Here is a 13,486-nt window from a genome sequence, read left to right as displayed (position 1 = left end):
CAAAAGGCAAGAGAATGGCTACCTCATCTTGTATGCTCACAGCCATCAGGACATAGGCATTGTGCAGCCAATGTTATATTCCAAAGTTCAAATGTAATAGAGTAGCAACAGCAGTCACTGACTTCAATTCATAAAAAGGTTTATTTCTCAGTATTGGTTTACTCATGTCTATTGGTGGTTAATATAGTTCCACTAAGGAAATGAGAACTACCGATGATACTGAGGAATGAGTTTGTAGAACACACAATATATTACCACATCCTCTATACTACCTCCTTTGGCTCCTAGGCTGAACAGGGAACAGATCTAGTACATGTTTTCTTTACTCACTGCAGGAAATCTCACCTTTCACCTTGCACCCTTTCTCCTCTTTTTAAAAAAAATCTCCTACCTTTCCCTAGAGTTTTTAGTTGGAGATATAGGATTTCAAGAAATAAATATTACTAGTTGATGTTGTGGGTGACTAGTGTGTGTGTTTTGTTCTGGGTGACTAGTGGAGATACATGAAGCCATACTGTGTTAGGATGCATTACCAGTCAACATAATTTGGTCAAATGTCACATCTGGATGTACATTACAGAAGACACTTCTCAAGGTTAAGTAGAAGCTTTTAAAATAGCTAGTTCTGCAACAGACTAGCAAGACAATTGTTGAGTTACCTGTAATTAATTGATTGAAGACACTATTACATTTAGATATTAGTTCTGATAACCAAAGTATAATTAAATTAAGAATACTTGTTAGATGCAGCAGTCAAAATTTAAGAAAGAAAAAATGTGTGAAATACAAGAAAGTCAAAATATTTAGATTAAATAAAAATAATAGCTAAACCTAAAATAATATTGAATACTAGAATAACCATGAAGAGAACAAACCAGGCAGATAACCATAAGCTGACAGGATTGTGGTAAAGGTGACCTTTACCACAATAAAATCAATTTTATCTATTCACAAAAATCACTTAATCAATCAGTTGATTACACAATACTTATGTATGACATATAGCAATTGTGATTACATTTAGTAAAAATTAAGTTCACGTAAAAAAATAAATTCTTATTAATTTTTGTCCTTTCTTCTAATTGTTGCTTTTTATCAAGTTGGTCAAATATTACAGTCATAATAGTGGCTTCCAGCTGGAGCTAGATATGTCATATTTGTTCCTTAGGAGTTTAGTATGCTTTTTTGTAGTGTCTCCAAATAAAATACTTAAAATACATGAAGAATGAAAAACTTACTTTAAAAAAAAATTGGCACTGATTGCAAAAACTCAAATCACAGACAAAATCAATGAAAAAGATAATGCAGAGTTTTAACACACCACACCTGTAAAAATTATTACACTAATCTATGTGAAATTCAGCAACAGTAAGAAGCAGCAAGAATAAGATTAGGCCCATTACTTTGCACACTCTGGAAGATTTTATCATTGTTCTGTACAGATTATAAAACAAACATAAACAAACAAACCCCCTCCAAAACATATGTATTAACTGCATTAATTGATATATATATTATTATATATTATTATTTGAGAATTCCAGAAGTAATATAACCTAGGTGTTTACCATGTTGTGCAAAACCTGAACTCATCAAAAAAAATTAGTCTATATATAGTGTTTTCTGGAAAGAAAATAGAGCAGTAGCACTACAATACACTAGAACTATCAGTAATCTGTAGGGGTTAGTTACTAATATCCTTTCTTCTTTATCCTATTAAGAAAAAAAAAATTAAAGATGCAACATACAAGGGAGACAAATTTAACTACAATTATAATAACATGGATGCTTGAAACAGAACATGTAACTGAAACATCTTAGGGCTCTTCTTGAGATAAGAAATGTTTCAGAAGCTGCATATTAATGAATTAGATTCGTTTACACAAATTGTTCCGCTTGTTGTTTGCTTGATGTTATTAAAACAAGCAAAGACAACACCAAATTCCACAAAAGGAATGTCTTCCAGTCTGGCATTTTTGGTACTGCTGAGTAGTTTAAGGACAGAGAGATTTGTTTTTATCAGGAGTCACTGTTTCAAAATTCAGATATAAATAAGATCAAGTACATATACAAGATGGTCCTAATGGTGTCAAGTTAAGGAATATCTACCACATCCAATGTTACCATATTTCACTGTTTTGCTACCTCCTAATTAAAAGGCTATCCTTATATCAAATTATGGGAGGGTTGGTACAAAATTAAGTTTGGTTTTCCAAACTTAAGTTTGTTTTCCTCCAGCTAACAGAATTGAAACAGAATTTTCATCATCTTCACTGTAATTTGTTGTTTGGGGTATTTTTAGTGCTTTAGTAAGTTGTTGTTTGTCTTCACCTTTAGCCTTTTATTTTCTCTATCAACAAATATTTATCTTCCCTGTATCCTTTTTAGACCTCTTACTCTCACTACTGCTTTTCTTGAAATGTTAGGCAGTAACAGGTATTATTTCAAATGGAGAAAAGACGTCAGTTGGTGATAATTCCAGAACAAACCCAACAAAGGATGTTTCAACTTCGTGTCAAGAAGGTAAATCATAAGTCTACAGGAAACTCATTATTTTCAATTGGATATAAAAGGAAGATGCTGCTTTAAAAGTCATAACAAATGAAACTGATATTCTCATTACTCTATTCTAAGCATCAGCCTTTATTATTGTAATCCATTGCATGTGTGGAGTGGAGACATACTTCCTGAAGACTAGGAATAGAAGAGTGGTTCCCATTTCTCTCTTTCCCTTGGGAAATCATTATTGACAAATCATTTGTTCATCTCTGAAAATGTATTTTCTTTTTATTTTCCAATTACAGATTATTCTACTAAAAAATCTATTTGTGCATAGCAACCAAAATCTCAGGGCTTTTCCAAATCATCCCTTCTTCTGAATATTATACTTGAAACAGTGTAAAAGGTCATTTTGTTTACAAAGTCCTTACTGAATGAGTGTAAAACAAGAGACAACTGATGGATAGGGAAAGACAGGGGAGAACAAGGGAATAATGAGACAGTACTAGTCATAGTGATTGGCAGTAGTCTCAGTACAGAATCATCTTAAACACTGTGAGCATTTTTTTTTTTTTTTTTTACTTTTAACTTTAAGTGTGTAACATTGAAATTTAGATTTTTAAGGAAAGACTAGAAATAGAGGAGGGAATAAAAATTAATTTCCGTATATTTTATGAGAGCCACTTTTAAGAGTTAGCTACAGTCAGTGGAACAGAAAGAAGATGATTACTTCACAAGGGAACAACTGCATTTATAAAGAATGGGAACATGTGCTGACCGGAGGCTGGAGGCAGAATCTCAACGCCAAATAAGTAGGGAGATGTTGGAAGCAAACATGTTTTGAAAGGTCCTGAAAGTAAAGGCAAATTGAGTATGTCTGATATAGCAGAGATAAACATAGCTCTCAGTTCCATTACATAGCTTTATGTCTTTTACAGAAATTTGCCTAGTGTCTGTATTTTCAAGTCAAAATCTTTTTATACCGTAACAGTGTGCAACATGTCAAAATCTAAAAATGTTTATTTGTTCCCAGTTTGTCTGAGATGTAATGCTTGAATTCATGTAACACGGACTATTAATATAAATTGTTAAAAAGGAGACACCAAAATAGACCAAAATACTAATTTTATTCTTTATACTGTTCATATCTAACTGCTGAGCACATTGCAAAAGGGTGGCCAGCAATATATCTGTGTAGCCATATTCTGTACTCTCACTATGTTACTGTGTATACATGGTGTCTTCAGATGAATTTGATAATGATTGTTTGACATTAACTCTGCGTGAAATACTGCCCCACAAACCTGAAATACCTGGTTGAACAATGTGGACAATGTCACAAGAAGCACCAAAAACAACAGCAAAAGGGTAGGCAGGAGTATTTTCTATGGCCCAGACTGAACACCTGTCTCTTCATATTGAATGTTGAAAGTATATTTTTGTACGATTCCTCAGAAAGGTCTCTTTGACTGTTCAGCTTTCATTGTTTGAGTTGTCTGTCTTTTGGTATGTGCTGCAATAAAATGAATGTTCATTTTCAAGGTTAGTTTCTGTACAGATTACTGCTTAGCGTTAAGTACACTCATTGCATAGAGCCTCTCCAAGGTCTTTAGGCCTTTTAAGCCTCACTCAAGCTTTATTTAAGAGCCAAGTTGAGCTTTGTTGGCCTTGCTTTCCATGTCACTAATATTATTCTTTCAGCTATAGGAAAATAAGATGTTTTCCACTGGAAATCGAAACTAGAGAGTACCGAAGTCACATTCCTTCTATTTAAGTCTTGTTTTGCACTGTTACAGCTTTAAAGTCCAAACCCAGAAAACATCAATAAATTGGAAGGTACACTTAAACATCTACATGACTTTACTATTAGAATTTCCTTATCTTTTTTTTTCTCTCTCTCTACATATATATATATATATATATATATATACATTTTAACAAACTGTTGTCCTACATCATACAAAATTGTTGGAAGATAATAAATAGTTTTCTGTGTTATCTGTCTTTGTAAGCAATTATGGTGTTTCCCTTTGGATAAGGATGGGCATTTATAACATTATTACTTTAATCATTAACTTAAAATAAATGTTTTTATATTTTATTCTAGACAATTAGACTTCTGGATTTTTCAGGCCTAAGAAAAATACATCCAAATATTTCTTTCCAGTGTGCTGTAAAAACTGACAAATTCATAAACCAAACTGCTCCTGCATAGAAAATATTATTCTTTAAGGCTAAAACCTTGAAAAGAACAGATAATGGCATTGCCAAATAGGGTTTTAAGACTTGAAATGTGTGTATTTTCAAAATTTTCCTTTTTTCCTCATGGAAGATGGCTATTCTTAATGGAGCACTGTATTATACTTAAAATTCAGAGGTTCCTTTACTCTGCCAAAAATCACTGAAAAGTCATTAACAGCTCATAATTTGTGAAAAGACTTTATTTTCTGAACATGTGTTTTGTGCCTATGAAACTAGCTGCAGAAACCTATATCTTTTAAGATGCATTTGCCTTTTGACTGTTTAATTGCAGACAATAATGTCAGAGGTGGTAAAATCAGTTAAGACAATTTCTATCGGCCAGGAAGGAGAAAGGTGTAGATTTTTTCTGCTTCTTCATGATGCTCTACCACTTTCAGCATTTTTGCAGGGATTTTGTTAACCACTGGGAAAGTGGTTAAGAAGAGGTTAAACAAATATCTGCACCACTTTGTTTCAGCTGCCAGAAATCAGGTCCGCTGAGGCTAGATGTTCACCCTTCAGGCAGTTCTGTGACTGCAGCTCAAAATGAGCCCTGCCTAACCAGAAACATACAATTATTCCAATCAGATTATTCCTGGGCTACACAATACAATTACCCAGCCTAATTTGAAAGATGAATTAATTGAAGTATGATTTTCCTTTTTTTTTTTTTTTACATAGAAACTCCCTGCATAGGATATTCATAAAGGACAGTTGAGTACTTGACTTTCATGCCAGAGACTCTGAAAGAATATCTATTTTAAACAGAAACAGACTTTGTTTCCACTCTTTCTTTTTAGGGAGAGGAGGAGGTTTTAACACTGCAAATCAGCTCTTAAATTAGCACAGAATCAATATATAAAAGCGGAAAGACAAAAGTGACGCTGTCAATTTTTTTTTTTAATTATTTTTTCCTCTTCCACAGATTAAAATTGATTGAAAGAAGCTTTCAGTATGAATTTCTCTGCACTGCTACCTCTCATGGTGATGCTGGTTCAACTTTGGCCTTACTCCCTCAGCATGCAGAACCACAGTGCTCAAAACACAGATCTGTCTTTCATGGCAGTCCGAAGAGTGAAACGTGACTGGTTGTGGGAGCCACTTTTTGCAACTGAGGAACAGATTTCACTCAGTCCTATTTATATTGGACAGGTATGATAAGTAATGATTCAAGGACAGTACAAGGTTAGCTTTAGCATGCTGATTAACAGCTTCTGCCTTGACTTGGAAGACCAAACATCTCCAGTGACCTGGAAACAGTAAGAAAGGTAGAAACAGGAGATCAGGAAGCTGTAATTAGGCATTGTTACACCTCTCCTTTCCTGTGACCTTACTGAGGGTCAGAGAACTCCAAGAGTTCAAGGTCATGGTAGTACCAAGGACCTTCTCCACGTAGGTTACTGTCAAGGAAATTTCACTTTCAATCTGTTACTAAAACTAGTTCCATACACATCAGATGAAGGTATAAAGCTGAAAAGTTCCTTTCTTTTCTGAATGAAAGTTAAGGACTCATTTATCAACATCTGGCAATTTGCTTGTGCTATTTTTGGCTTTGCATCAGAGCAGCCATACTGAGTGTAGTGCAGTTTACAAACACTATTTAGCATGATTTTCTATTACACTAAGTAGCAGCTGATTTACCCGTCATTAATTTTTAATGAAGCAGATTAATACTAAATCCTTTTACCACTGAGAAACTACAGGAATCTGCATGGTTCATTAGATTAATGTAGGTTTAGCACAATGAGCAATTATTTTTTACCCTCCTTTAAAAATGTATTTTAAGATAATTGCCTTAATGAGGCTTTATCTGCCCCTTTCTACTCTCTCTGCTTATCATTATTATATTTCTTATTATTATTATTTATTTTTGTGTGATAAAAATAACTGTAATCTTGAGATCTAGTTTTCCTTTCTTTAAGGTTCTTTCTAGATGAATGAACTAGAAAAAGTTTAACTGCTAATTAACTAGCACTAAAATTTAATTGAGCCCAAAGGGTGAAGTGTTCAAAATTCATTAATTACTTTTTTCCAGCCCCTTCGAAGTAACTGCTATGGAAGTGTGATGTCTCACTTCTGAAATAACAAGTTCAGACATGCTGTATATTTTTTTTAAACATTATTACTCTTACAGTACGTCAAAAACAGTTTCCTGCAAAGAAACTTCATAAATTTCATGTGTTTTCACGATCTCAACTTTCTATTTCTCACAGGTAAACTGGGAATTTTATTGAAGATTATCATTAATTTGTTGCAGTGTTACCATGGTCTAGTTAGACAATTTTTATTGAGCACAATATACTCTGCTTTCAGGAAATTAAGTGGTAGTCTGTGATCAACACATGAATTTTTAGTAATTAAGGCCCTGAAGAAAACTGCGTCGATACAAATACACAGGTAGAGAGTCTGCTTTTAAGTTGCTATTCCACATAAAATTCCTTTCACAGTCAGAGCTAAATCTTCAAATTTTATTTAACATAGACTCCTGACTCCTTTTCCATTATCAAACTTAAGAAAAACAATGACAGATATTTGAGAGCAAGTACAAAAATTCTTGTTCTCAGTTCTCAGTTACAATGAGAAGACCATATATTCTGTTGTGTTTAGCCTAAACAAACCAAGTAAACTGAGAACCTTTAGTATGCTTTCTCAGCAAATGTCATATGCAAGAGATTCTCATTTTACATGTTCAAGGTCATGAATGTGGATAAAAGATCCTGAGTGAAGTCACTTAAACTGTCTAAGCAGCCAGTTCAAGGCAGTTTCAAGAAAAATAAGGGTTCTGTGCACTCTGTGGTCACATCCAAACCCCATGTTAGCTTAAAGATCTAGACATACATCACCTCTCCTGTGCCCTGCAGTTCATTACAAGGAAACCAAGTTTTGGGGATAACACAGAATTGTCCTTTAGCCAGTTGCCAATTTCAATGGTGTTAAAATGAGTTTGACTAGACCGTGTTTTTCACACAACTACTTATGTTGAAAATATTTGACTTTAAGTTGTTCATATTTTTAATGGTTTTTAGCTCCCTAGACTTGGAAGTTCTCTTTTGTACTGTCAACGGTAATTAACTCTGCATATTTTAGGTCTTAAATACTTTGAGAGAACTCAGAGCAGGAATTCAAAACTGTTCCTCATATCCCAGAGCAGTGTCCCCATCCCATTCTGAATAAAGTACCCATTTGATGCATGCAGACAATTACACTTTAGGAAAATCTTCAAAAGGCATAGACATTGTTCCAAAGAAAAGTTAAAATTATTTTTGCAACTTCTGAAGTTATTACAAAACATTTGAGTAGATCCAGTAGTGAAACAGGTCCTTTACACCCTCTAGTTACTTCTTTCCTATTCTGTGTCCTCATATCCTACACTAACCTGTAGGGTCAATAAGCATGAAATAAAACAGTGATGTAATTGAAGTCAGTGGTTAGGCATATTATTTGCATTTTGAACTTGTTGCTCCATAAGAGAAGCAGGTTAAATAATTTTCTTTTTTTTTTAACTTTGGATTTTTCAATTATTGTCCAGGCTCTTAGAGAATTCGACATCTTTTTTTCTATAACCAAAATAAATAGAGAAAAATAGAGAATTCATGTTATGATAGAAATTGCTGGTCCCATAAAATTCAACATGCTTAACATGTTAAGAAATGAAGTTATTGCTAATAAAAAGGTTGTATTACATATTGCTAACATTAACCGGGTATGAACAAATGTAGCTGGACCACAATTGTCTCCAAGACTCAGCTTCATCAAAGGAATCATCATCATAAAGTTCAACTTAGCAAGACAACAGAGGATATAGATCATCCTGGAAGGAAATGGAAAATGTCTATCAATTTATTTCAGAACAAATAATATAGGCTTACACTACAGAATGGCTTTTCACCTCCTTAATATTTCAACAGAAATGGAACATCACTATTGCTCACATTTGCACTTAGTATTGCTGAGTACAGAAAAAAAATACATAAAACTTACAAAGTACACTTGTCATTTGCAATAATAAAAACTCTAGATAATGTTTAATGGCCTTTGCCTTGTTTTCAGTAGAGTTGTATGGGAGCTGATAAAGCAACAAACTAAAGTAGGTACTTACATTAATTCCCTTTGTTTCAAAGTAGCTGAAGCATCTCTTTTCAGATTTATCATGCATTCATAAGTCTATTATATAAATACTTTAAAATTAAATACTTTAATATACTTTAAAATTAAAATGGTTGGCTGAAAATGTGACAATACCATCTTTTAAATATTAGTTTCTAAGAAGGCTCATTAGTGACAGGGTTCACTGAAACATGGAAACAAATGTTCAAATTAATATTTCAAAAATTTATTCCTCTCAAAGTGTGACTTACTTTTCTGTTTCATGCTTTCAGCTGAAATCAGATTTAGACAAGCAGGATGGCAACCTAAAATACGTTTTGACTGGAGAGGGAGCAGGAAGCATTTTTTTCATGAATGAAACCGATGGCAAAATTTATGTGAAACAAAAACTGGATCGAGAAAAAAAACCTTTCTACAGTCTAAAAGCACAAGCAATAAATAAGAGCACTCATCTTCCTGTTGAACCTGAATCAGAATTCATTATCAAGGTTAGAGATGTCAATGACCATGAACCACAGTTCTTGGATGGGCCTTATGAGGCTACTGTTCCAGAGATGTCACCTGAAGGTATGATATGCTGTGAACCAAAATCTTTATTTCCTGATATTTTTCTAGATAGCTCTGTGGATACAAAAATCTTAATAACTTAAGTAACAGACAACTTCTCAGTGAGATGAAAGCAAACTGTTTTACAGATTTGGAAAAGGTTATAAATACCTCTACTTAACATCCTTGGTTTTGAGTATTTATTTTGTACTTGTTTACAAATACAGCATTACCAATAAAAATAGGTAGAGCACTGAAGCCAGTTGCGAAGGAGATGTGATGACCACTCTCACTCTCTATACGTTGCCTACTTATTTACACTACCAAGCCTCTTTCCTATCAGTCAGCTTCTTCTTGTTTGGATTAGATTGTGTTCAATGAAGGACTATCTTCCATTTTCCTAAGGACGTGAATTGTAATTTTCCTGTCAAGAGGAACAACTTAATCCCTGCACCGCTTCTTTCTCCCATCCAAATGATCAAACAGACCTGTACTAGGATCTGTCATGTATCTGGAAACTTATTTCAGCAAATACAAAGCAAAGCTAACATCTAACAAATATAGGTGTATATATATATCTATGTGTACATACACATATGAATGCATAATATGTGGACACATACATTTAAAGCCTTCAGAAACCCCAAAGTGTGAATACAGCTGACATAAACAAGCATGTTATACATGCTATCTCCAAGTAGCTATCTTCAAAATCAAAAGAAAACTAGATTATTTTATTCTTACAGAAAGAATCCCAATAATCTTTTTAATTCATACCCCTACCTCTTTTGATTATTTCTATTTGTGATTGATATTAAACAGAAATTATTGTGCTACTTTAAACAGTATGAATTAATGAGGTCATTAATGCAATAGCATCAGTGATCATAAAAGATAATAAAAACTATGTATCATTAAGCATTACCTGTTCAACTTTTAGGGCAGAATCATTGAATCTTTCACAGCGAATCGTAAACTTTATGTTCTTTTACCATTCAGAATAGCAGTTGCAAGAAAACGATATTCATGCCTGGGGTTTAATCATGGGGTTAGTATCCTAATTTCTGCGAGGAAGCAGCAGCTCACCATCACTACGAGTAGTACAAAAGACCTCCATTTAATTAGTTTACTTGCTAGTCACGCTGCGTATACCAACTTCTACCAGGGATATCACTTCTGATTTTTTCTTCACTGCCACTTTTTTCCATCCAGACAGACTTCATCTGCATTTGAGATCTTGGTCAAATAACTATTTCTAACGTAATCAGTTGCTTGTTCAGAGGGTTCTTCTAGACTTTACGTCTTGCTCATTTACTCAAGTTTGGAGATGAGAAGACAGGTGTCTTGCAAAGAACCTTTTTATTTCTATTTTTTTGTGCGCTCACAGTAAAAATGGGTATAGTTCATTGTCGAGAATTATCTGGCATTGCATAATTGTAGGACTTTGATGACTCCCTTTTTTTTTTTTTTCCCCTGTGGGAAAGCATTGCTTATAAGGCACATAGTCTCTTATAAAATGTTTTTATTTAAATAGCTGGTGATTTAGTACGGTTTCATTTATACTCACAGAGACTTGTAACTCTTCACATAACTGTATGAACAACTGACAATTTTTTTCTATTTTGTCTTTCTGTTTTGATGATGGCTATATGGGGAAAAAAAAAAGAAAAATATTCAGGTAGGGCAGTACTCAAGGGTAAAACAACAGTAGGAACCTTTTATCATATGCCTCTGTTTCTCACCTGAAACCATTAATAAGCAACTGATAAATGAGAAGTTTTACTCTATACTACCTTGAGTTTGCTATAAACAGATAACCTAAAATTGAAAGGCTCAGCTGTCTTTATCCACTCTCATGTGTCATCATTATATATTTAAATTCCTAAAATACTATATCACTTCAGAATAAGATTAATTAAGCTGCAGATATACTTTCTGATATTCCTGTGAAATTATAAATAAAAAATATTCTAGTGAAATGTAGAAATACATGAGAAAAAAAAGTTAAAAAATCAAAAGTAATGCCATCTTCCATTTTTCAGAATGAGTGGAAAATGAAGATCCCTGAGTGCCTCCTCTCTCAGACACACATTGCCTGAAATAGTACACTCACAGATACACAACCATCCAGCGTATGATATGTGAATCTAGGTCATCCTGGATCTTGAAATATTTTCTACATTGCGTCTTCTGTGCCTGACCTCTATAGCACTAACACCATAGCTATTCCAGAGATCATTCTTTCACCTGTTTCTTTCTTATAGATGCTACTAGAATACAAATATGTATGTCTGGAATATACAATGTAAGTGGAGTTTATACCTTGATAGTGGTCAGCTCCAACACATGAAACAGCTGAGCCACACAACATGAGTACTTCTCTAGGCTCACTTACCCTGCTTCTCAAAAGGTAGAGACTGCACTACTGAAGTAAAACCTATTTCAACGTGTATCCTAAACCAACCTTACAAGGAAATTTATAACCTCCTAGCAGACAAAAAGAGTAACCAACTAAAATTTACAGCACTGATACCATAACAGTTCAATATACCTGTGCTTTTCTCCCAATAAACTAGAACATACTCTTGCATAATAAGGGATGAAGAATAGAATTATTTTAAGTGATACAGTGCAGCAGAGAGCCTTTCCCTTTGCTCTGTTTCAGAGTTCTCTAGCACTGGCTCAGCTTACTGATGCTAGATCTCCTAGTACTTTCCTCACAAAAAACACTCAGAAAGTGTGGTCAATATTTGGGAAAGCAGGTCATTGCTAGTAAAAATTTTGTGTGGAACTAATAAAGAGAGGAGAGAATAATTCAGAACTGGTCACTTGCCTCAGAGAACCACAGCAAAATCAGAAAATTGACATGGATAATTTTGCCTGCAGTTAGTTGCAAATATCAATATATATACTAATGTGCCAGCAAATTAAAATATAATTCAATTCTTTATTAACTCTCTTCTATCTTCAGTACTAAATTTTATTAGGGTTTTAAAAGGAAGTGTCACAGTAAATGAAATGCATGTCAGCAAATGGACTCTCTTCTGAGAATACAGGTCTGTGCTTTTCCCTCAGGCACTTGGTGCAATTTTACCTAAAGTGTCTTCCATATAGCTGTTAAACTTGTACAAATGCAGTATATCTGATGGAATGGCTAGGAGTCAGATACAATAATCTATCAGTACTTAATGTCCTTATAGATTTCAAGCTCTAGTTAGAAAAATGAATAACTATTTGCCATATGAGGACCCCATAGCGTACCTAATGGACTACAGCAGACAGATAAATTGCACTACCATGTTTTGCCCAAGAAGGGCAAACTCAAGCCTGAAGAGATAAAAAATAGTTTGCATTAAATAAAGCTGATCAAAAAGTTCAATTGTGAATTACGTCATGTCATGCTTACAATGTTAGAAGCTAGGGTTTTGGGGTTTCCTGGGTGGGGGGAGGTTTTGTGTGCATATTTATATGTTAATTGGTTGTTTTAAGATATGATTTGTATCTGTATTTTCTCACAACCATGTACTTATAAATAATGTCTTTTGAGAGTTTTTGAGTACAGAATATTAACATTGCAATATCTGTTTCTCAGATAAAAATGGTAAACATTATTCCATTCAATTCCTGATTTGTGTTGATTTCTGGTTGTTTCTTTGTTTGTGGGGTTTTTCTGGGTTTTGTTTTTCTTTGTTTATTTTGTTGGAGGGGGGTTGTTTGGTTTCTTTTTTGGTTGATTTGTTGGTTTTGGTGGTTGTTTTTTTTTTCCTGATTGTTAAATGTATAAAAAAATATAGGTTCCATCGCATAATATTTTTCTTCTGCTTACTGTATAGTCTATAGTTAATGCAGAGGTTCATATAGTGATCACAAAACCTTTTTTTCTAAAAAAAGTGGGAGAAACTATAGCCTGCTCTTTGCGTGGCCTCCTGTCACTCCATTTTAGAAATGTCCTTCCTCCTGAGAGTGTAGGAGATGTTATTTTTTCCCTCCAGGTCAGCTTCCTCTTGCCTGTTTGCCTTTCTATTACATCTACTAGTTGCATCTCACTGAGCCGAACTGTACAAATTCCATGCTTCTGCCTTCTGCCATACAC

General features: G+C 34.0%; 1 protein-coding gene across 4 annotated transcripts in view; it reads left to right on the top strand.

The window, feature by feature from the left end:
• The window catches only part of CDH19 (cadherin 19), a 112,600-nt gene that overhangs the window by 65,430 nt on the left and 33,684 nt on the right, over positions 1–13,486 (top strand). For 3 of the 4 annotated variants that reach the window (XR_003572514.1, XM_027895234.1, XM_027895235.1), the window contains exons 2-3: positions 5,666–5,892; positions 9,120–9,414. Coding sequence is in view for 2 of the 4 variants with exons in the window: in XM_027895234.1 (XP_027751035.1) it covers positions 5,695–5,892; positions 9,120–9,414 (493 nt within the window). In the remaining 2 variants the exon portion in view is untranslated. Of the gene's footprint in view, positions 1–5,665; positions 5,893–9,119; positions 9,415–11,730; positions 11,804–13,486 lie in introns of those variants that run through there. The other variant, XM_027895237.1, reaches the window with a different exon arrangement.

The sequence above is a fragment of the Empidonax traillii genome, unplaced genomic scaffold, assembly GCF_003031625.1.
Source record: "Empidonax traillii isolate 1590-97213 ecotype Southwest subspecies unplaced genomic scaffold, ASM303162v1 scaffold453:size478658, whole genome shotgun sequence".
Classification (NCBI taxonomy): Eukaryota; Metazoa; Chordata; class Aves; order Passeriformes; family Tyrannidae; genus Empidonax; species Empidonax traillii.
This window is presented reverse-complemented; position numbering and strand designations above follow the sequence as displayed.